Source organism: Lithobates pipiens, unplaced genomic scaffold (assembly GCF_037356315.1).
Source record: "Lithobates pipiens isolate NorthernLeopardFrog02 unplaced genomic scaffold, aLitPip1_a1.2 Scaffold_3, whole genome shotgun sequence".
NCBI lineage: Eukaryota > Metazoa > Chordata > Amphibia > Anura > Ranidae > Lithobates > Lithobates pipiens.
The window spans coordinates 80269698-80295122 of NW_027507790.1; the positions used below are offsets into that span (position 1 = coordinate 80269698).

Sequence of the window (25425 nt, forward strand, 5' to 3'; positions counted from 1 at the left end):
TCCCTCGCATGGTGAGAAACACTTGCGGACGCGCTCCCGTGATACATCCATTGGCTATAGCCGCTCGCTGTATCACTCGGCCCCGTCCCCCTGTGCGCCGCATCATTGGATGTGATTGACAGCAGTGCGAGCCAATGGCTGCACTGCTTTCAATCCATCCACTCCAGCCAATCAGTGGCCAGGCTGAGCGGCGAAGAGGATGTCGGGGGCGAGCGCAGGACTTTCGAGGGGTCAGGTAAGTAAAATGGGGGGACTGGGGGCACCAGCACTGTGAGATGTTTTTTCACCTTAATGCATAGAATGCATGCATGCGTCAAAGACATCGGTGCCGCTATTCTTGCAAATATCTCCTAAACCTAGGTTTCGGAGATATTTCTTGCATCTACAGGTAAGCCTTAATCTAGGCTTACCTGTAGGTTAAAGTGGTTGTAAGGGGTTTACAACCACTTTAACACAAGAAGAAAAAGCTAGCACTCAATAAACAAACCTACAACCCAATAAAGCCTTTACTACACATTTTACTGTCACTATTGCAAAATGACCTCATTAAAATGGTGAGGTTTATTGGTTAAGTGCTGACTGCTTTTAACCGTGCATGCCGGACTGTGGAAACATGGGTTAGGTGCTGGATGGATTTGTTTCTAGATCTGTTTAACAGACAGCGGGGTGTTGCTCTGACATGCTTCACATAGTTGGATTCTGACTAGGCAGTCACTGCTGTTAATTCTCTAATGCATTACCACAGTTCAAATGTCTTCATGGAGTACTTTGTTATAAATTGAGATTACTTAAAGTATATCTAAAGCCAACACTTTTTTACATTTTGGATAGAGCAAGGACTAGTTAAACTTATCAAATTTTTTTTTCCATTGTTGTGCCACTGGGGTGATTTTCCTTCACTTCCTGTCCTGTGACACCACAGTGTCAGGGCTCACTCCTGCTCCTTAACGAGCAGCTCTTTTCTTTCAGTGCTCAGAAGCTGCTCAGCTGTCGGTTCATTCTTACCACAGTGACTCACCTGGCTACCATTAACCTGCCTCATTAGTCCAGGCCACAGCCAGCCCGTTTTTGCTATTTAACCACTTTCCTACCCGCCCATAGACATACAACGTCCGCAGATGGGATCTCCTATCCTGGGTGGGCGTCATATGACGTCCTCGGCTTCCTGGTGGTATTGGGGGCACATGCCCACTGCGTCGTTGAGGAGCCAATGCGCGTGCCCGGCGGCTGCGATGATCCGCCAGGTACTTGCGATCTCTCGTTACAGAGCAGGACCATGGATCTGTGTATGTAAACACACAGATCCACGTCCAGTCAGGGGAGAGGAGACCGATCGTGTGTTCATACCAGGTATGAACACCGATCGGTCTCCTCCCCAAGTCAGTCCCCTCCACCCCCACATTTACTCCCTAGCTAACACATTTAACCCCTTGAACGCCCCCTAGTGTTAACTCCTTCCCTGCCAGTGACATTTATACAGTAATCAGTGCATTTTTATAGCACTGATCACTGTTGTAAATGTGAATAGTGCGAGGAATAGTGTCAAAAGTGTCCAATATGTCTGCCATAATGTCAAAGTCAAGATAGATTTAAAAAAAAGCCGATCACCGCCATTAGTAGTAAAAACAGCCTGAGGAGAAAAAAAAGCCGATCACCGGCTTGTGTTAAAGGGACATCAGTCCCGAAGAGGAAGAAGGCACATCTGTGCCATTTAGTACCCCCTGCCAGTGCCACTTGTCATTGTGCCCATAGTGCCCACCAGTGCCACCTATCAATGCCCATGAGTGCCACCTATCAATGCCCACAAGTGCCACCTATCAATGCCCACCAGTGGTGCCAATCGGTGCCACCTAGCAGTGCTGCCTATCAGTGTAAGCAATCAGTGCCCATCACGGACACCCATCAGTGCCAATCACTGCCACCTATCGGTGCCCATCACTGCCGCCTCATCAGTGTACATCAATGAAGGAGAAAAATTACCTGTTTACAAAATTTTATAACAAAATATAAAAAAGTATTTTAAAAAATTAAAAAAAAAAAAAAAAAAAATCGGTCTTTTTCAATTTTTTTAAAGAAAAAATAAAAACCACAGAGGTGATCAAATACCACCAAAAGAAAGCTCTATTTGTGGGGAAAAAATTTATGAAAATGTAATTTGGGTACAGTGTTGTATCACCACGCAATTGTCATTCAAAGTGCGACAGCGCTGAAAGTGCCCAGTAAGCAAGTGATTAAATCCAGGTAGTAGAAACACCTAAAATTTCTCATTACAGCAGCTTACTGTAAACCTGTTACAAGAAAGAGGGTCAGAAGTGTCAGACCATCAATCACAGTCTAACACAGTGAATATACGTACAGGAGGGAAAGCACAGAGATTACCTCACTCTTGAGCTGCTCCTTATTGTACTGTCTAACCAGCAAATTAGGGGACGGGGACGTTATGATTTTAATTTATTAGAAAAAACATTGGGGCTGATTTACAAAAGGTTTGCACTATGAGTTGCGGCGCACGCCGATGCGCAACGGCCGTTTTCATATTCACAAAGCATTTGCGCCTGTAACACAGCGCAATTCCCCATTTACTATTAGCATGCCCGCGCACGGGCGGCTGCGATCTGTGCGCCGCTATAGACCTGGCGCACTGCATCTTCAACTCAGAATTAAAAGAAGCTGGAAGTGCCAATATTATGGGGGTGATGTGTGGTGATGTGAGGAAGTATAGATATGACTGTCCAAGTAACAAATATGCCCAAAATAGAACAGAAAAGTAACTTTCTCTGAGCAAGCTTGCTGCGCCTGCAAGTACTCTTGGAACTGCGCTAGGTCAATTTATGGACTGCGCATGCGCAAGCGGCATTTGCGCCCGTTCAAGTGCTCTGGTTCACAGCGCCGGAAAAATCTTATTAAATGTCAAGCCACGTAGATTCATTTGCATAAGTTGAACAGACGCACCTCTCAACTTGACTTTTCTTTATTTTGCGCTGGTTCACTTCTATGGGGTTTTTTTTTAAGGCTATTTGCACACAGGTCATGTTAGCATTAAGAGAAAAAAAAAAAGAAAAAAAAATTGCGTGGGGGTTCCCCTCAAAATCCATACCAGACCCTCAGACCCTTATCCGAGCATGAAACCTGGCAGGCCGCAGGAAAAGAGGGGGGGGACGAGAGAGCGCCCCCCCATCCTGAACCGTGCCAGGCCACATGCCCTCAACATTGGGAGGATGCTTTGGGGTCCCCCCCAAAGCACCTTGTCCCCATGTTGATGAGGACAAGGGCCTCATCCCCACAACCCTGGCCAGTGGTTGTGGAGGTCTGCGGGCGGGGGGCTTATCGCAATCTGGAAGCTCCCTTTAACAAGGGGACCCACAGATCCCAGCCTCCCCCCTGTGTAAAAGAAAAGTGACAAAAGTGTTAAAAATGAAAGAGACAGTTTTTTAAAACAGTCCACATACTGTATATGCAGGATTTTTAAGGGGGCAAAAAGGGACAAGAGGGGGGGACGAGAGAGCGCCCCCCCATCCTGAACCGTGCCAGGCCACATGCCCTCAACATTGGGAGGATGCTTTGGGGTCCCCCCCAAAGCACCTTGTCCCCATGTTGATGAGGACAAGGGCCTCATCCCCACAACCCTGGCCAGTGGTTGTGGAGGTCTGCGGGCGGGGGGCTTATCGCAATCTGGAAGCTCCCTTTAACAAGGGGACCCACAGATCCCAGCCTCCCCCCTGTGTAAAAGAAAAGTGACAAAAGTGTTAAAAATGAAACAGACAGTTTTTTAAAACAGTCCACATACTGTATATGCAGGATTTTTAAGGGGGCAAAAAGGGACAATTGCCCCAGGCTCCCCCCCCCCCCCCCCGACAAAAGCCTTTCCCCCTGTACAAAAATAATATAAAACAATAAACAAAATGTTTATATAAAATAATAATAAATAAATAATAATAAAATAATATAAAATGAATAATAATAAAAAAAATACTTTATTTTATTAAATTCATCTTGAGGAGTAATATTTTGCCAGCTATCATCTGTAAAGGTCTGAATTGGTTTATCATATCATTTTTCAAAAATTTATTTTGGTGGCTGAAGCAAAGCATACATAAAGTACTAATGATTTTGTGTCATGCATTTTAAAAATGTGTGATTGTCATTGAGAATGTAAACCAACTCTGTGTATAAGGGCCCCTCCCAAACCCAAAGTGCTTCGGGCCCCCCAAGGTCTAAATTTGGCTCTGCATATATTTCAATTGAGTAGTTATCTGCCTGACCAGAGTTAGTTTCACTGTACCTGCTATTCTGACCCTTCCAGAAGTGTTAATCTCCTGTGTCTCCAGCAGTGCTCAGTGGTTCCTTCTCACTAAATTCAAGGGTACCATAGTGGCAAAGTGGCACCTCTGCCTTGAGACATTGAGGTCCTCAGTTTAAATACCAACAATGACACCACCTGCATGGAGTTTGTATGTTCTACCCATGCCTGTGCTAATCTTTGAAAATCCCTACACTTGTGATTCATGACTTCTCCTTAGCCCAAAATCATAAATATATTATACTGCAGATTACCAATTATTAAATAAGGTGGCTACATCAGTTTTCTTTTTGGGGGGGGGGGGGGGGCTGTACTTAAATGTATTAGCAGATTTAGAACCACTAACAAATTGAATTCAAACTCCAGCTCACGCTATATATTCAGTTACAGCAAACATGTTCTTTCCTTTTGGGGTGAAGGTTTTGCATTAATAAATGAAACATTTGCATTTTATTACCCTTGCCAGTGTTAAGTGGGTTGTCTCATACCCTACATGTAAACTGATACATTTTACTGGAGAGCTTGTGCTTTTGAAAAATAATGAAAAAAATATACTTGCTGACTGGATCTCCAGGTGACAAAAAAAGGAAAGAGAGCCTAAAAAAGGTAACAAATGCAGCCATCACATCCAAGAATTGGTAAGCTGCAATATAGTAAAATGTTTGCTTATGGGTTAATACTGGTGTGTATATATATATATATATATGTGTGTGTGTGTATGTATCTATCTATCTATATGTGTATGTAACTATATATATAGAGCTCTATCTATATATATATATATATATATATATATATATATATATATATACACACACACACACACACACACACACATATATGTTCAGGTAAATAAAAAACAAATGTATAGTTTATATTAGTAAGATTATATACACATTCTTCATCTCAGTACAGCTTTAGTTTTGTGTTTTTTAAACAGTGACCTGAATAGGATGTATTGTGAAATATGTATTGATCTGTAAACATTAATGTCGTCAACAATGCTGACAGCACTAAAAGCTGGTCTGGTCGCATTTTTGTTAATATATGCATTTCACCAACAGTAAAATCAGTCTGTATACGCAGTAAACATAGCTGATTTCGAGGGACTGTCCCTGAGATGGAATAAAGTCTCTCTGTCCCTCTTGCCTCCTAATTTGTCCCTCATTTTGGTCTGATCTGTATAGTTGTATATAAAATGCACTTTTTATCTATCAAAAAGTGTTTCTCAGAGCTAAACCTTTCATCCAATTTCTGAATTGCTGCATTTGTAGTTTTCAAAAGCAAATATAGGTAAAGTAGTGGTAAAAAAAAGCACTGTGGTGTAACCAATCATTTTTTTTGCAAAAAGAGTGCCGGTGTTCTGCAGAGAAAGGTCCCCCCATCGGATAGTGTACTGTGTAGGCGCAACGCTTGCGCAGTACAGAGGACAAGGAGACGCCAAAAGTTTCCAAAGTTGATCAGCTGACCATGAGCTGTACACGGCGCCTACACACTTAATAGTCAGCGCTCTGTAACAGGGCCCCTCGCGGGCTCACTTCGCTGGCCACGCTTCGGGCACAGCCTCGCTGCGCTCGCTATATTTTTATTCTAACTCTATGTCCACTTGGATGGTGAGGCTTGAACCTGGACTCAGTGCGCCGTATAGAGCTGACGATCAGCTGTTCATCTTCGGAGACTTTTGGTGTCTCCTTTGTCCTCCGTACTATGCAAGCACAGTATAGGGCGGACACTATCCTCCAATGGGCGACAATATTCGACAAGACACCGGAAACTCGACTGCTGCTGGCACTCTTTTTGCAGTTTTGATGTATGGTACACAATGACCTGAGCACCGTTATTCAGCTCATTATCCTATAAATATGTGGTAGAGCTTGGGTGAGTTTTTTTCTACTAAATCATTTTTTTTTGTTGAATTCTCCTTTAAGGAGGCATGGCAGGGGGTGTGTCCTATGCCTAAATACCTTTGCTAATAGGTGTCTCTCGTTCCCATCTCTAAGAGTTGGGAGGTATGAGTACCGGCCCGGATTCCTGGAAGTGGGAACATGATACCTGCCAAAGACAGGTATCCTGTCCCCTCTCTCCCCTCCCCCCTGAAAGGTGCCAATTGTGGCACGGGGGGGGGGGGTGAGGAGATAAATGAAGAGGAAGTTCCACTTTAAATCTGTTTTCTCTGATCCTCCCCTTCTACAGTCCCCAATCTATCTTCTGATAGTACGGACCCTTGAAGGCACTCTGCACATGCTCAGTTTGGTGTGTATTGATAGAGAGGTTATTTTGGGAGGTTGAATGTGATCAGCAGGGGGCCAATCATTACTGTCCAGACAGAGGGTCACGGGTTCTGCAGCCTCATAGGGCAGTCAGAGTAGAATGAACTCTCCTCCTACAAGTTTTAACCAGACACTGATAGAAGTTATAAGATTACTATGTACTGCTGATGAGAAAAAGTATTTAGCAGTTTAGATTTACTAAAATAATTTCATTTCCATGTTCTGTGTACTCTGGGAGACCAGATATAGTGAATGCAGGCTCCTGGGTTTAGTAACACTTTAACAACTTGACGACTCTATACTGTATATATATACGGCAGCAAATCGGCTCTGCTGCGTAGGATCACGTACCTAATATGTAATCCTGCACTTCCGGGTCTGGGGCATGCGTGTATGCCACTGGCGGCCCACTCCTGCTGTGAATAGACACAGCAGGAGCTGATTAGGAGGGTATGGCAGACCCAGTGTCCGCCAGCACCCGCCAATGCTTCGGTTCACACGCAGAAGGAGGGTCTGTCTATGTATACAAGGCATATCACCATTCTGTCAGTACAGAAGGCATGGATCCTGTGTCTCTGCTAAGCAGGGGCACCAATCCATGCCTTCTCTTAGTACAAGCACCTTCCCCACAGTAGTAAAGCACTGGTCAGGCATACATTTAACCCTTTTATCTCTCCTGATGTTAACCCCTTCTCAGCTATTGTCATTAGTACGTGACAGTGCATATTTTTTTAGCACTGATCACTGTATTAGTGTCACTGGTCCCCAAAAAGTGGCAGTTAGTGTCCCGACTGTCAGTCGCAATATCCCAGTCCCTCTATAACTCGCTGATCGCCGCAAACTATTAGAAAAAAAAAATTGATTATACCTATAGTTTGTAGATGCAATAACTTTTGCGTAAACCAATCAATATATGCTTATTGGGATTTTTTTTACCCAACACATGTAGAAGCATACATATTGGCCTAAACTGATGAAGAAATTCAATTTTTTTCTAATTTATTTTATTGGATTTTTGTTTTTATTGCAGAAAGTAAGAAATATTTTTTTTTCAAAATAGTTTTTTGTTTATAGAGCAAAAAGTAAAAACCGTAGTGGTGATCACCCCCAAAAGAAATCTCTATTTGTGGGGAAAAAAAAAGGACATTATTTTGTTTATGTACAGCGTCGCATGAACGCGCAATTGTCAGTTAAAGTAACGCAGGCCAAAAAATGGCCTGGTCACAAAGGGGATTAAATCTTCCGGAGGTCAAGTGGTTAAAATGGCTATATGTTTGGTTGTTTTTTGAACATTTGTTAAAAAAAAAAATATTTTGAAGTACATTCAAATGAAATTCGTCAAGTCACTGAATGTACTAATAAGAATGTTTATGTATGAATGTTTGCATGAGCATCGATTTGAAAATCTACTAGTGTATGACCATCTTAACGAATATTGTGCGCATGCCCTGAGATAAGGATAGGGTAGAGCAGAAGGAGACGCCATTTTCTGGAATGGTATCTGTCAGGTAATGACAGGACTTAACTGCTTTTCATTTGGAGGCAGTTGTGTAAAAGATCAGCAGAAGCCTTCACACTGCTATTAGAAGAGAAGACCTGTTGTGTGGACACATATTAATGACAAAGGCAGCGGGAACAATGACAACATGGCATAGCTTGTAGTTGGACCTTCAGCATGTGTTCTAGTCAGGGAACCATAGCCCTAGGTGTGGTGCATGTGGCTCATGTTACATGGCGTAACACGGCCTATATTTAGAAGCTGACTAATAACAGGAAAAGGGTAGAGGCTTTCAGGTAGCTATTAAGCAAATGTAACCAATGACACATGTACATGTGTGCACCTGACACTTCCTCGTGAGTCTTCTAGTGTTCTGATGACCTAAAAAGGCAAATTAAGAAAATAAAAGCACAGTGTCTTTTTTTGATGTTTATATGGGAATTCCTTAACATGTTTGGCATCCTGCTACAGACCCTCCACTGCCTTATACACACAGATATAGTAAATGTATGCCGACTCTGCCACTAGCAACGAATTGCCAGCCGCAGGGTCACTAAAAAAGGCTGCTTGTGTTTCCGGATAGAATCGCTCCCTCTGTAGCCAGATGCAGCAAGATGTTGCTCTGTCGCTGGCCCGAACACTGCCGAATCTCAATCGTGAAATCTATGAGCGACATCTTACTGCTTCAGCTATGGAGGGAGCAGTTCCATAGGTAGAAATAGGCAGTCTCCTAGTGATTCTACTGCCCCGTACACATGGTGGGACATTCCGACGTCAAAATTTTGGGCCAAATTTGTCTTGCATACACACGGTCGCACAAAGTTGTCGGAAACACGTACGACAGGACTATAAAGAGGGCAGTAGCCAATAGCTTTCGTCTCGTAATTTATTCTGAGCATGCGTGGCACTTTGTCCGATGGAATTGTGTACACACGATCGGAATTTAAATGATCGGATGTTGTTGTCGGAAAATTTTAGATCCGGCTCTCAAACTTTGTGTGTCGGAAATTCCAACTGAAGAAGTCAGATGGAGCCCACACACGATCGGAGTTTCCGACAACGCGATCTGATCGCACATTTACTGTCATAAAGTCCGGCCATGTGTACAGGGCATACCTCAGACGAGTTTGGCAAATTGTCAGCAACAGTAAATACCCCTTGTGTCAGCGGCCTTAGGCCTCATGCACACTGGGCATTTAGACCCGGTGCTTGGAACTCTGGCGTTTAGGTGTGGGTGGGAGGCACAGGTGCACTGTCCAGCCCCACTGACTGAAAGCTGCTGCGGCTCGACAGCTGAATGATGCATTGAACGGTACATACATTAAAGTGGAGTTCCACCCACTTTTACAAGGTGGTCTTAAACTAAAGACCACTCCACCACCACTGGTTTTTGGTTATCTATATATTTTTTTTTTTTCCTACCTTTTCAGAAGTACAGAGTGTACTTCAATCCTAGCCCAGCCGTGACGAAGTACGTAAATATCCTCCTGCTCCTCCTTCTCTCCCACTGCCTTCTGGGACCTGTGTGTGCCCCAGAAGAAGAGGTGGCCATTCACACAGTGCCCCTCGCGAATCGTACATGCGCAGTAAGAAACCACCTGTGAAGCCTGAAGGCTCCACTGCCGGTTTCCCTTAGTTTTAAAGGTGGCGTCTGCACCCAAGCCGGTGGACGAATCGGCCTTGGGGGACCAACATCACGGGCTCCCTGGACAGGTAAGTGTCCTTATTAAAAGTCAGCAGCTACAATATTTGTAGCTGCTGACTTTTAAAAAATACTTTTTTGTGGCTGGAACTCCGCTTTAAGCCTAGGTTCATGTTTGTCATGTCAACTCACATGCCAAATCAGCAGCTACTGCTGGCATTAGCACTATCCAAATGGGTGCGACGCCACCTTTGGAGCACCACACTGATTCCAAAAAGTATTCCCTGTACTAATTTTGGCAACTTCTGGGGCGATTTCAGTAGACATCTGTGCAGGAATCCTGCACACAGATGTCTCTGAAATCGCCCTCCCTGAAGTTGGACTGACAGGCGGGTATGCAGTGTGAACCTAGCCTTAGGGGCATCAATGGCATGCACCCAGGGATGAATGCTTGGAATGCAGTATTCATTTTGATCTTGAATTTCCATTTAGTTTTAGTCACAATCTTTTAGTCAAAGAAATTAAAGCCTAAAACTAACTACCGTATTTTTCGCCATAAGATGCACCTGACCATAAGCCGCACCTAGGTTTTAGAGGAGGAAAACAAGGAAAAAAATATTCTGAAGCAAATGGTGTGCTAAAATATTTACCAGTGCCCATGAAATGCAGCCTGACCTGTGTCATACAATGCAGCATGACCATACAATGCAGCCTGACCTGTGCCATACAATGCATCCTGAACTGCGCCATACAATGCAGCCTTACCTGTGCCTGGCGAGGATGTCATCACATCCGAAAGTGCAGCCCGAACCGCCCCTGCAGCCGCACTCCATTCAGCCTGCTCTGTCTTCTGTCTGTGACAGGCAAAGACGAGTTATAGGTGACAGGATCGCCTGGCGCTCGCGGGAGATGGCCGCCTGGTATTCTAACATGGCGCCGGTGGTGGCGGGGGCGGTCCTGTCAGTATTCGCTCTATAAGATGCACAGGCATTTCCCCCCCCATTTTTTTTGGGGGGGGGTGCATCTTATGGAACAAAAAATACGGTACCTCTAAATCTACTGGCAGCCACAATCGAAGACTAACTATACATACCTTTTCTGCAACCGACCCGGTCCAGTCCCAGGCTGAGCTGTCAGCAGCGGCTTCTCTGTGTAGGCGTGTGTAGGACAGGCAGCCAACAATGGAAGCCCCATAGTAAGTCTATCGGTGAAGTCACTTCTCAGCTGTTGTTAGCTGTCTCTTCCACACAGCATCCGGAGACCAGATCGATTGCAGAAAAGGCATGTATAGTGTTTTTTGCTTTACATAGTTAGATAGGTTAGCCTTATGCCGCGTACACATGGTCGGATTTTGCAACGGGAATTGTTGGATGTGAGCTTGTTATCGGAAAGTTTGACCATGTGTATGCTCCTTCGAACATTTGCTGTCGGAATTTCCGCTAACAAATGTTTGATAGCAGGTTCTCAAATTTTCCGCCAACAAAACTTGTTGTCGGAAAGTCAGATCGTGTGTACACAAGTCGGTCGCACAAAAGTTCACGCATGCTCAGAATCAAGCAGAAGGAGCCGCACTGGCTATTGAACTTCCTTTTTCTCGGCTTGTCGTACGTGTTGTACATCACCACGTTCTTGCGTTCGGAATTTTTGCCCAACATTTGTATGACCGTGTGTATGCAAGACAACTTTGAGACAACATCCTTCGAATGAAAATCCACAGTTTTGTTGTTGGAAAATCCGATCGTATGTAAGCGGCATTAGATTGAGGCAAGCAGTAGATTTAGAGATAGTTCGTTTTAGGTTGAACTTCCAATTTAACACTGCCTACAACCATATTCAATGCAAGCAATTATGGCATGGTGGTGCAGGCTTTTAGGGGTTAAATCAGGCAGTAGGGAGGTGACATATTGCATCCTCACAACCTGTCAAATGTCCTCTGGAAGGTGATGCCCCACGGATCACTCATCAGAGGGCAACACTTTTGTAAACAATCCCTAAGACAGTTCATACATACACTTTTCTATTGTGTACTTAGCCGGTTGCCTACACTTTAAAAACCAAATTTACATTTTTTTGCATTGCAGACAAGTTTGTTTTCATGGTGCTTCATTGCTCATAAATCAGCACTACTATTACTCCACAGTCTGTAAATATTACAACACATCTAGAATACTGAACAGTTTAGAATATAAGACATTCGTTCATTTGGCGAGCAAGAGTGGAAACTGTGAGCTGATATCTAAAAACTGCACAAGGGAGTCTCCAAACCTTGTAATATTTCCCATAAACCCTGGAAACCAGCATGATGATAGGGAATCCCAGAAAGGTCAACAGCGAGAGCTGCCATGACAGGCTAAACATGAAGACTATCACCCCCACCGATTTCACCACACTGCGCAGGAAGACATTAACATTTTCAGAGATCACATCACTAACGATTGTTGTGTCAGAGGTCAGACGAGAGATGATGTCACCTGCAAGTCAGGAACAAAAAGATCACAAGTTATTACACTGCCTTTGTAATCACAGGGTGTCGTTTTTCAGACAGCAAATATAATGCTTAGCCAATAGACATGATGGCCAGAAACCTCTATTCTTACTATATAAACCCCAGAAACAGGACTACAAAAATGTCCTTTCATGCGAATCTCTTCTGGTTGCCTGTTCTCATTTTAATCCTGTGGCTTTAAGGTCTAATACACACGGCAGAAAAAAAAAACGCCACTTTTAAAGGCATTTATTTATTAGATTTTAGCTCATACGTATGTAAATGCATAAAAATGCATTCTAATGGCTAAACTAAATTAATAGTTTAGCCAATAGAATAAGTTTACACCTAAATACCCTTTTATAATTCATACTAAATGCAAGTAATTACACACCAAAACAAGCATTCTTACGCTGTATTTTTCTGGCAGAAAGATCAAGTGTACATAGGAGTATTCTAATATAGCTGTGCGCATGAAGTCTAATGCAGTGTACACACGACCGGAATCATTTCATCAGATATTCCGATCGTGTGTGGGCTTCATCTGACTTTTTTTTTTCAAAAATTCTGACGGACTTAGAAATAGAACATGTTTTAAATCTTTCAGACAGAATCAATTCCTATCGGGAAAACCGTTAGTCTGTATGCTATTCCGACGGACCAAATACGACGCAAGGGCAGCTATTGGCTACTGGCTATTGAACTTCCTTTCATCACGTTCTAAATGAATGGGACTAGAAAAAGGAAGTTCAATAGCCAGTAGCCAATAGATGCCCTTGTGTCGTATTTGGTCCGTCGGAATAGCATGCAGACGAACGGTTTTCCGATAGGAATGGTGTGATGGTGTGTAGGCAAATCCGTTTCAGCGGAACTCCATCAGAAAAACCGCCAGAGTTTATTCTGACGGGAAGGTGAGGTACGTTCTGAGCTAGTTACCATTGGCGGCATCTGTAAAATATAGCACCTGGCTTCACTCAATGGCAAGTGTTGGTTATGTGTTTAAAGAGAGGTATGAGAATGTTGTTGTTTTTTATTTTTTTATTATACTTACCTAGCTGCATACAGCATGGATTTGATGCATCTGTCCCCCGCCGGCTCTAATATTGAGAAATGAGCGATAAAATACCACCGATCTATCGGTTTTCAGTGCTCCCTGAGCAGAGAGCCGGTGACTGTCAGTCAATGGCTCTCTGCTCTGCCCCCCCTGTGCTCACTGGAGCGCTGGGCTGTGAAGGAGGCAGGAGCGGCTGGCTCAGGCTCTCAAAGGCTCGCTGAGAGGCTGAGCCGGGGCGTCAGTCCAGGCATGTGGGCGACCATATGGCCGCGATCTTTCACAAGGCTGGACCGGCTCTGTGACGTCAACCGACAGCGGAATGTCCGACCGTATGTACAAGGGCAGAGCTGGAAAAGGCCGTAGAAGGTCCTTAACTCATCAGCAGGACCGGAAACAGAATGAGCACTGCCAGAACCCTACAAAATGACCTCCAACAGACCACTGGTGTGAATCTCTGACTAAACAATCAGAAACACACTTCATGAGGGTGGCCTGAGGGCTCAACATCCATTAGTGAGCCCTGTGCTCACTGCCCGGCACTGTGGAGCTGGATTGGCATTTGCCATTGAACACCAGAATTGGCAGGTCTGCCACTGGTGCCCTGTTCTTTTCACATATGAGAGCAGGTTCACCGTGAGCACATGTGACAGATGTGAAAAGGTCTGGAGAAGACCTAAAGAACATTATGTTGCCTGTAACATCATTCAGCATGACCAGTTTGGTGGTGGGTCAGTGATGGTCTGGGGAGGCATATCAATGGAGGGACGCACAGACATCTACAGGCTAGTCAATGGCACCCTGACTGCCATTGGGAATCGGGATGAATTCCTTGGATGACCTATTGTCAGACCCTACGCTGGTGCAGTGGGTTTTGGGTTCCTCCTAGTGCACGAGAATCACCAGCCTCATGTGGTGAGAGTATGCAGCCAGCTCCTGGAGGATGAAGAAATTGATACCATTGAGTGAGCCCCATGCTTGCCTTACCTAAATCCAATAGAACACCTCTGGTACAATATGTTTCGGTCCATCTGACGCTGCTAGGTTGCACCCGATTCTGTTCAGGAGCTCAGTGATGCCCTCGTCCAGATCTGGGAGGAAATACCCCAGGACATCATCCGTCGTCTCATTAGGAGCATGCCCCGATGTTGTCAGGTGTGCATACAAGCACGTGGGGGCCATACAAACTACTGTGTACCATTAAAATTTCAGTAATAAAATTTCAGCAATATAGACTAACTTGCTGCATAATTTTTTTCACTTTGATTTTCGGTGGGGTCTTTGAATTCTGTCCTCAGTAGGTTGATAATTTTTATTTCGATCAAACGATGTGGCATCCTTGCATTATCCAGTCCATATCTGTATAGATATCCAGCATGATATTTTTCCCCATTGAAATCTGATGTGTTTCCAAGTGCTCCTTTCATTTTTTTTTGAGAGGTGTGTAGCACTACCCCCGAAGGAGCTGCTGGTTAGATTTGGGCTTACCGTTACCTTCTGTTTTACTCGCTTCACATCTAGGGGTGTCCCGTGGTAGATGGACCAGTAACTCGAGAGGCTGACAACAGATCCACTTGAATGTATTTTATTTGCAAAAACGTAGACAATGAACAGTCTCTTAAATTGGGATCAGAGGGTTGGAAAGGAAGTTCAGGTACTCTTATGCCACGTACACGCGATCAAACAATCGGGTGGAAAAGTCCGGCAAACTCAAGTCCGCCAGACGATCCCCCCCGTGTAGTTGCCTCCGGCGGACTTTTTTGACCCGAAAGTACGGCGGACTTAGAAAGTAGTTTTGCACTCCAATCTTCCCACCGAACTTGCATTTCGGCGGACAATCCGGCCGTGCGTATGCCAGTCCCCGTACTTTTGAAATGAACGGACTTTTCCCACCCGGAGCAAAGTCCGCTCATTTTGAGAGCGTCTCCAGGTAGGCGGGGCCCGCGAAGGAGACGTTGCTGGCCTCGCCACCTGGTATGGACTTAAGGGGGAACCCAAACACCGAAAAAAAATCGGCGTGGGGGTCCCCCCCCAGGTCCACATCAGACCCTTGTACGAGCACGCTACCCGGCCGGCCAGGAAAGGGGGGGACAAGCGAGCGCCCCCCTCCTGAGCCGTACCAGGCTGCGTACCCTCAACCTGGGGGGTGCCTTGGGGAAGGGGGGGCCGCGCGGCCCCCCCACCCCAAAGAACCTTGTCCCCATGTTGATGAGGACAAGGGCCTCTTCCCGACAACCCTGGCCGTTGGTTGTTGGGGTCTGCGGGCGGGGGGCTTATCGGAATCCAGGAGCCCCCTTTGATAAGGGGGCCCCCGGATACCGGCCCCCACCCTATGTGAATGAGTATGGGGTACAATGTACCCCCTACCCATTCACCTGTAAAATAAGGTACAAAAAAACACAACACACAAGGGTTAAAATAGTTTATTGCACAGCTCTGGGGGTTTCCATCTTCGGGGGTCTTCTCGCCGGACTCCTCCGCTATCCTCTTCTAGCTCTTTTACTAGCGGAGGAGCCCGGCTTTCTTCCTCGCCGCCGCCCTCTTCTTCCGACTTTGGGGGTCTTGTCCCCCTCTTCGGTTCTTCTGCCGGGCCACCGCGCCTTCTTCTAGCTCTTTTACAGGCGGTGGCCCGGTCTTCTGTGACTGCTGTCGTCATCGTCGCTGCCGCCTTCTGTTCTTCTCTTCAGATGTTGCCTCGTCGCATCCTCAGCTCACAATGGCGCGGACGCGACGTGCGGCGACTTATATTAGGGACATCACCGGATGATGTCCCCGCCCATTATGGTGTCACAGTCCCAGAGGATGCTGGACCTCTGATGTGGACCTGGGGGGGGACCCCCACGCCGTTTTTTTCGGCGTTGGGGTTCCCCTTTAAGTCCATACCAGGAGACGTTCTCAAAATGAGCGGACTTTCCTCCCCGTGTGTGGGCGAGTCCGTTCATTTCAAAACTACGGCGGATAGTACGGCGGACTTAGTACTCCCACTGGGCGGGCTCAGAGAGAGAGTAACTTAAGCACCTAACAAGACCATAGTTCCATGCCTGCCAGAAGAGACAGTGCCCCCTGTGGCCAGGCTGAACATCTCACAGTCCAGTCACACTGATGCTGAAGTCTAAATTTAGACAATTGTACCCAAACCAAACTGCAGTTTAGGTATAACTTTAACTTTAACTTTGAAACACGCATAGTGCGTGCTCTTTAGGAGCTGCCGCTACAGGTGTAATAGGCTTACCATAGATACTTGTAGACTTTAATCAAAAAGGGATATCTAGGAAATATGGACAAATTTACACACGCTGTGTCATACGTTGACAGAGCTAGATGTGTTCTTTATTGATTTTACATACAACTGACCTGCTTTCTGCTAATACTTTTTTTGTTGATAGAAGATAAAGAAGATAAAAGAGTCTGATTGTCTGACCTAGCTGATAAGTAGTCCTGTGCAATCACACCTTTACTGGAGATAATGTGATGCCTGAAAAAAAACCTTTTAGATATGCTACCACTGTGACTTATAACCTTGGCAAACCAGGAACAGGCTGGTGTTTTCTTCAGTTGGTTGAACCACATCTACAGTACAATGCAATTGTATGTACCTCTCTGCTACCATCTAGTGAAAAAACTCTACAAAGCTACAAAAAAAGATAAATCTGTCTGTTGACCAAGGCAGGCCAAACATACATTTTTTTTTTTTTTTTTGTTCAATCAGCGGGGTTGAACGAAAAAAAAAAATGTGCTGATTCCCCCATCCACATATTCAAGGAGGATGGCGGAATCACTCCTGCTATGCTATTGCGTTCTCATGGCAGGGAGCCTTCCCTGTTGTCAGAACACAATGATCAGTGTTGCTGGCTATAGCTGGTTATTCGGAAAGAAAACGGCAGGGTAGGTGTACAGAGCTCGATCAATAAATCTTACTGGACCAATGTAACCATGTAAAAATGTCCATACCTAAACTTCAGATTCAAGTTTAAAGTATTTGTCAAGGCAAAAATTAAAGCAACAAAAACATTTTTTGTACATGTCTGCATAACGTTCATGTAAGGGTGCTTTTGATTGGCTGACTGTTGGTGCCAAATTCCCATCCCCCTTCTTGGATAGGGCAACAACCTACTGCTATAGCTAAAAGTCTCCACCATATTGTGTTTAACTCCTTGTTATAGACCTTCCCATGACATCCTTGGCCATTAGTCTTTATATTTGTAGTGGTCTCCCCGACTTCCAAAGGCCAAATGGCCAAGGAAACTGACATTTCTCCTCAGGGTACAGGTTACTAGGCATAGTAGGTGTGGTACAGGATGAAAAAATTGTGTGCCAGTCACTTTTTGTAAAAATGAACAGAGAGAGAGAGTTTTATTTCTCTTAACAGGAACGTTGGGGAGAGGGGGTTTAGGGCACAGGACACCCTTGGGCAAATGCAATAGAAATTAAGGCAAACTCTGCAGACAAAAATATAACTAGACAGACAGCAATACAGAACGAGGGCCTTTAAGCTGAATGCAGAAATCTGTATCTTGTAGCAACCGCTATCTCCTATAGCAAGTGAACTTTCAACAGTCAATATTGATCTGCACACATAACTCACAATATCCCATTGTAGATCTTCTCTCACATCTCACACTATCCCACTGTAGATCTTCACACTGAACTCCCAGTCTCTCTCACTAGACTTCCAAGACCCCAGCCCCTGCTGGATCCACTAAACTCTTCCGCAGCTAACCCACTGTATACTTCTCAAACTTCACCCACGCTACCCGCTGGGTCCCTGACTTGATTATGCTGAAGCTTTCCCATTTCTTCACCATCCCTGGCAAGTGTAAAAGGCTGCTCTGGTACTTCTTCAGACTTCATACACTGGCCTCTGATAACAGGAGTGGTCGTCCCTTATGGCAACTGCTTCTCCTTCACCTCTGGCAACATTTGGTTCCCCATCCAGCTGAACCTTGGCAACTTGGTTAGGCTCCTGACCTGAAGCCCCAATCCCGCACTGCTCCACACAGTCCTGGATAGGTCTCAGACAGCCTAGCAGCCAGGTGCTCCAGGTTGGCCTCAGGCTTCTGGCTTAGCAACTGGAAGCGATACAACACATATCCACCCAGACTGTATCCGATCACCTGAATCCTCCCGAATAAATAGGCTCTCCCAGCAGACCATGGGGCCAAAGAGACATCTACCAATTGGCTGGGACAACCTACCCACTCCTAACCCGAGTTCACTATGCCCTTGTCATTCTATTGCCACAGGCAGCAATGCCACCTAGTGACAGAAGAGAGAGGTGCACCAGATTCAGGTTTAGGTCAAAAGTCAGTGGATCATCCTACCAATTAGCCAGGCTAGGTACCACCTAGCACAACTAGATTCATTAGCAGCTCTGTTTAGGACCAGGGTGCTACATATTCATAAAAAAGGAATGGCCACACAAAAGTTATAGTTTCCACAATTTACTGTTGATCTTCAAAGATGGCAACGATACATCACATCAATATACTGACAGGTGTTTTCAGCAAACATTGCTGTGCACAAAAGTGGACAAGCTGTAGTAATCATTTGTGAAAGCAGAATTGCTCATGTGCCATCTTCCCTTAAAATCTCCTCTCTCCTCTCCTTGGGAGAACCAGTGTGGGGACCCATCTCCCTCTATACTGTATCTGTAGCATTCGGCTCTATTCAAATCAAGCTTCACAAGGTGAAGCATCCTGTTCTATCAGAGATTAACCAGGTGCCTTCTGTAGTATACCAGTCTATCTCACTATGTCAAGAGAACTACATATTGACCGCACTGTAGAAGATGATAATGTAGCTTTATTCCAAGTTAAAACATCAAGGTAACAATGATACAGACAGAAAAACAAATGACAAAAAACAGACAAAAGAACGATATGCAAGCACATAAGGACCTAGGTGTAATAGAGTAAAATAGAGTAAAAGAAAAAAAGAGGTTTGGGACTTTGTATGAAGCCAAATAAATAAATAATTTTCCAGGCTGACCTTCATTTCTCCATGCCCATTCCCAGACTCATATCTGTTCTGTAAGTATGAGTGAGAGACTCATTCCTCTATATTAACTATTTTTCTAAAGAATTAACTAATCTTTTAAAGTGGTTGTAAACCCTTACAACCAACTTTGACCTACAGGTAAGCCTAGATTAAGGCTTACCTGTAGCTCCAAGAAATATCTCCTAAACCTATACGCTTTAGGAGATATTTGCCCGAAGACAGCCACTGCTGTCTACGGCGCATGCGCCGTAGACAGCGGCACGCAGGCGCACTGGGGCAGGCCGCAGATCGCCGCGATATGCCGCGAGCGTTGGCTCCCGTGCGAATGCGCGGGAGTGATGTCATCGCGGCTCCGGCGCTGTGAGCCGCGAGACCTGGAAGTCGCTCCGGAATCCATGGCAGCGGCGAAGAGGAAGATGGAGGACCGCTTCGGGGGCTTCGTTCTCAGGTAAGTTATTCATAATGAGCTAGTATGCTATGCATACTAGCTCATTATGTCTTTGTCTTGCAGGATTTTTTTTTTCAGGATTTTTTAAAAAGGGTTTACAACCACTTTAACTCCTTTAACAGTTTATAGATATTCCTCTTGCATCTTCTCCTGAAGAGGGGCATTATAGCCATGAAACACATAGAGCTATGAGATGCTCCCCCTTGCTACACTACTTATGATTGTTACCATTATGATGTTTTCCGTTGGTCATACCAATTTATAGTATGTTTTATTATGGAGATATGCAGCAATCAGTCGGATGTGTTTTTACTATGTTACCATTATGTTACTATGCTATTATATCATGTCATCATTTACTTTTTGAGGATTAAAGTTATTCCATTTTACAATGATTGGTTATTACGTTATTTTGTGTAGATATATGGGCACTATTGTTGGTTTACTTACCAGACACTACTGCAGTAATATGCTGAGATGTCTCCCGAGCTGTAGGTTTCATATAAAGTCCCAAACCCTGTTCTTTTATATTTTAAAATAGAGTCAACTAATTGCAGTGCAGGACACCGAGGGGAGTCATGACAAATGGTATTTTGTCACCTCAACCTTCATAATAATGTGCGACATCCCATTCATGTCAGTACTTACATCAGAGAACACTTAGGCTGGCCTAAAAGGTCCTTTGCATCCTGCTCCCAGTCCTCGTAGACCATGTTTTGAGTCAGGACGACTACAGCTGGCTCTTCTGGGTGTTATACTATCTCACCCAGGTCCCTGTCTCAATAAGCCCCTCCCCCCTGGCATATATATGGGCACTAGCTCCACCCAATATAAAAACACTGTCTAAAAGGGAACCCACCACCCAATAACAAAATTCCCTATTGCCAAACTATTTTGGGACAGAGCCACCTAGTGGCAGGCTAGCTAACTGAACCTGCTTACACTCACATTTCTCCATGTTTAATCTCATTAAACATACTGTACAGATACAGTACAGATAAATAATTGTTGACGCGATAGTGTGTTCCTACCTTCCTCTTTAACATGGCAACACAGCTCTGAATTCCTAGGCATGTGGTGTCAGCCCTGCCAACTTTATTTCTGATGAATTGCAAAGAACACAGATGTCACCTCATCTCCCCCTACCCCCCCCCCCCCCTTTCCCTAACTCCATAACCCCCCCTTCAGTACAGGCAGAAAGCACAGAAAGTTATCAGCTCACAAAATTTCTGCCAAAATCACTTGCAATATTGCACTTATCAAATAAAAGAAAAAAAAGAAAAAAACACTTTCAATGGTATGTTTACCAGACCAAAAGGGAACAAATAAGAGAAGTTCATTGTTAGGGTCTACATACCCTTAGATATTAAAAAGGTTCTATCATAATGGACAATTATAGCATTTTGCTGAAAAAGTCTTGAAGATCTGTTTTATTTTCCATTTTATTTTCCATAATATATGTTGTTATGCCACAGTATACATAAGTGTATGTATTTACCCTTTTTTTTTAAATAACATAATTATATGTGTAAAAAAAACATATAGCAGGCAATTTATTTATATATACATATACACACAATTGTTAATTTCTTCTGAGGGACTTAAAGTGTTACTAAACCCAGGAGCCTGCATTCACTATGTCACTGGTCTCCCACAGTACACATAACATGGAAATGCAATTATTTTAGTAAATATAAACTGCTAAATATCTTTTGTCATCAGCAGTGTATGACAGTCTTGTGACTTCTATGAGTGTCTGATTAAAGCTTGTAGGAATTTTCATTCTACTCTGACTGTCCAATGAGGCTGCAGGACCCCAGACCCTCTGTCTGGACAGAGCTAATAGGCCCTGTCCTGATCACATGCACCCTCCCAAGAAAAAAAAATCTCTAGCAATACATAATAAACTGAGCATGTGCAGAGTAACTCCAAAGGTTCCGTTTTATCAGGAGATAGATTGGTCACAGTGGAAGAAGGGGAGGATCAGAGAAGACAGGATCAAATAGCCTTTTTACACAATGCAGAGGATTAACCCCTTAGGTTCCACAGTGAGTATAACAAGCATGCTTTACTGCATATACAGACTGATTTTACTGTTGTGGGTTTAGTAACACTTTCACAGTCCCCATTCAATGTCTACAGTGTCTCTGCTGAAGGATTCTGACCTGTGTGATTCTCATCAAAGAAACCAATTTCCTGTGATACCAAGGAATGGAATAACAGGTTTCGGATCCTGATATTCAGTCTGGCAAATGTGAAGGTAAAAAGACCACCCCGCATACCTGCAGAAAATGAGCTGGAAAAAAATAGCAGAAAACAAACAGTAACATTATATTTTTAAATGCTGATGTATAATACTAAATTGTCACACAGATTACATTTTATTTCTTCTTGAAATACAAACAGGCCAGAGGGGTCTGAATCAGGAACCCATTAGTTGTAAAGAGTAATTAAACTTTCAGCAACTGAATTTATCACTTACTGAGTAGGCAGGTTTCTTTTTACTTTAGTCGTGTTCTTGTTTAGGCTAGTGCCATGATAACTGCCCCAGGTTTTCTGTTTCATGGAGGCTTCTGTCTCTTGCAGCATGCTAAGGAGTCACCCTTGCATATGCATACCTCCCAACTTTTTGATATGGGAATGAGGGACACCTATCAGCAAAAGTATGCAGGCATAGGACACACCCCTGGCCACGCACCCTTAAAGTAGAATTGTACAAAAAAAAACAAGATGGCCCAGACCTACGCACTTCCATCTACAACACGCCGTCATCCTCCCTAGACGTACTTGCTCCTCTTTCTACATGCAGAACCAGGCCCTATCTGCCACAACCCTGGCAAACAGACGACACCAGAAGTTTCAAGAGACACAGCCGTACTCTTGAGCGAGCATGGCGTAAATCTAAGTCCCTGCAAGACTGCACAATCCACAAATCTGCCCTTCTCAAATACAACTCCTGCCTCCGCAATGCTAAACAAACCTATTACAACACTCTCATCAAAACCCTCTCATCCAAACCTCGTCAACTCTTTTTTTACCCTTAATTCCTTACTTCACCCCCCACTGCCCCCACCCACCAACTTGCTTACCACTCAACAGATTGCCAACCATTTCAATAGCAAAATCAACACAATTCGCAAGGAGATATCCTACATTCAATTTCCTCCCCTACCCAACACAACAGGTCCAACACCACACTCAATACTCTCCTCTTTTTGCCCAGTTACCACAGATGAAGTTAATAAACTCCTCTCCATGGCCCACCTCACTACCTGTTCCCTGGACCCTGTCCCCTCACAATTACTGCAACCATTTTCCCACTCTATCCTCAACTCCCTAACCCACATCTTCAACCTCTCCCTCTCCTCCAGCACCTTTCCTTCCCCGCTTAAACATGCACTTGTCACTCCCATACTCAAAAACCCTCACTAGACCCCACCTGTTTGAACAACTTAAGACCCATCTCCCTGCTCCCGTTTGGGTCCAAGCTCATCGAACGCCTTGTGCATGACCAAATGAGTCGCTACCGCATGGACAACAACCTTCTCGACCCCCTACAGTCTGGCTTCCGCCTACAACATTCTACTGAAACTGCCCTACTAAACTCACCAATGACCTACTAACTGCTAAAACCAATGACCACTACTCCATACTCATACTTTTAGACCTCTCATCTGCCTTTGACACAGTTGACCATTTGTTCCTCCTCAGAAAATTACACTCCCTTGGCCTCCGTGATTCTGCTTTATCCTGGTTCTCCTCCTACCTATCTCAACGCACTTTCAATGTCACTTACAACTCCATCTCCTCCGCTCCCCTTTCCTTTCTCTTTCTGTTAAGGGACCCCAAGGTTCCGTCCTTGGGCCCCTACTATTCTCGCTCTATACCTCTTCCCTGGGCCAGTTGATAACCTCCCATGGTTTCCAATACCACCTATATGCCAACGACACCCAGTTCTATCTCTCCACTCAACTCACCCCTTCGATCTCCTCACAGATCTCAAACTTACTGAATGACATATCAGTATGGATTTCCCATAACTTCCTCAAACTCAATCTTTCTAAAACTGAGCTTGTTATATTTCCTCCTTCACGATTCCCCCCCGACTTCACCATTAATATCAACAACACAACCATTGGTCCCTCCACACATGCCAGGGTCCTGGGTGTAATCCTTGACTCTGACCTCTCCTTCAGCCCCCATATCCAATCACTGGCTAAATCCTGCCGCCTTTACCTCTGTAATATCTCCAGAATTCGACCCTTCCTGGCTAATGACACCACAATGCAACTCGTTCACTCCTTGATTATTTCCCGCCTTGACTACTGCAATTCTCTCCTTAATGGTCTACCCTTAAGCAGGCTATCCCCCCTTTAGTTTATTATGAATGCTACTGCTAGACTGATACACCTCACTAATCGATCTGTGACTGCGGCCCCTCTCTGCCAATCTCTTCACTGGCTTCCCCTACCCCACCGTGTAAAATTCAAAATTCTAACCATAACATACAAAGCCATCCACAACATTGCCCCCATTTACATCATAAACCTCATCTGCAGATATTGCCCAAATCGTCCTTTCCGCTCCTCCCAGGACCTCCTGCTTTCTAGCTCCCTTGTAACCTCCTCCCATGCTCGCCTTCAAGACTTCTCCAGAGCCTCTTCCATCCTCTGGAACTCCCTGCCCCAGTCTGTCCGATCAGCCACTACCCTGTCCACCTTTAGGAGATCCCTGAAAACTCATTTATTCAGGGAAGCCTATCCCACACCCACCTAACTGTCCCTGAGCCACCCTCACATCAAATAATTCTCTGCAGCTATTACCTTTTGTACCACAACCCTCTCCCTTTAGAATGTAATCTCTACGAGCCGGGCCCTCCTGTACCTTTTCTATTGAACTGTACTGTAATTGTGTTGTCCTCCCCTATACATTGTAAAGCGCTACGTAAACTGTTGGCGCTATATAAATCGTGTATAATAATAATAATAATAATAATAATAATAATAATTTAAAAAAAAGATTGGTTAAACCCACAAGTGCTTTTTTTTACCACTACTGTTCCTTTATAATTTGTAAATGCAGCAGTTTAGAAATCAGGTTTAGTGCTGAGGTTTTGAAAGGTTTAGTGCTGAAAAACACTTTTTAAAAGAAAAAAAGTGAATTTTTATATACATCTATACAAATCAGACCAAAATGACAGACAAATAAGGAGGAATGAGGGACATTGCTCCAAATAAGGGACAGTCCCTCAAAATCAGGGACAGTTGGGAGCTATGCATATGGGACTAGAAATGTCAAACTATATCGCATGCATCAATAGAAACACACAGCCCTATAAGCTAGAATGGCGAAAAGCTTCCCTGCTCAGAACTACAAAATACAAAAATAAAGAACAAAGTAAATGTGTCCTTTACTGTAGGGCTACAGTATGCACTCATGGAGTAGGAACCCCAAATCCAGACAGATTCAGAGCTGAAGGAAGTAGGTGTGATCAGAATATGATACTAACACCTTCCCATGTCGAATCGTGTGACAATACTGAATATCAAAACTTCACTCAGTTGATGGGCTTATGACTAAAAAAAAAAAAAAAAACCTTGGAGCTTAAAATGCAGGGCATGGCCTTAAAGCCAAAGTAAACCCATCCATAAAATTTTCAGCATGTGCCGGAAATGTAACACTCCCATTGGTTGTGCTCTCAACCAAACTATCAAACCATCCAATGGCTGGTGTC

At 44.3% G+C, this 25425-nt stretch overlaps 1 protein-coding gene across 1 annotated transcript in view; it reads right to left on the reverse strand.

Annotated features, from left to right (window-relative positions):
* Positions 1-25425, reverse strand: part of ABCB9 (ATP binding cassette subfamily B member 9) — a 92663-nt gene that overhangs the window by 33811 nt on the left and 33427 nt on the right. Inside the window, exons 4-5 of the mRNA XM_077461872.1 lie at positions 21857-21987; positions 11976-12181 (exon numbers count right to left, since the gene is read on the reverse strand). Of these exons, the coding sequence (XP_077317998.1) occupies positions 11976-12181; positions 21857-21987 (337 nt within the window). The remainder of the gene's footprint in view (positions 1-11975; positions 12182-21856; positions 21988-25425) is intronic.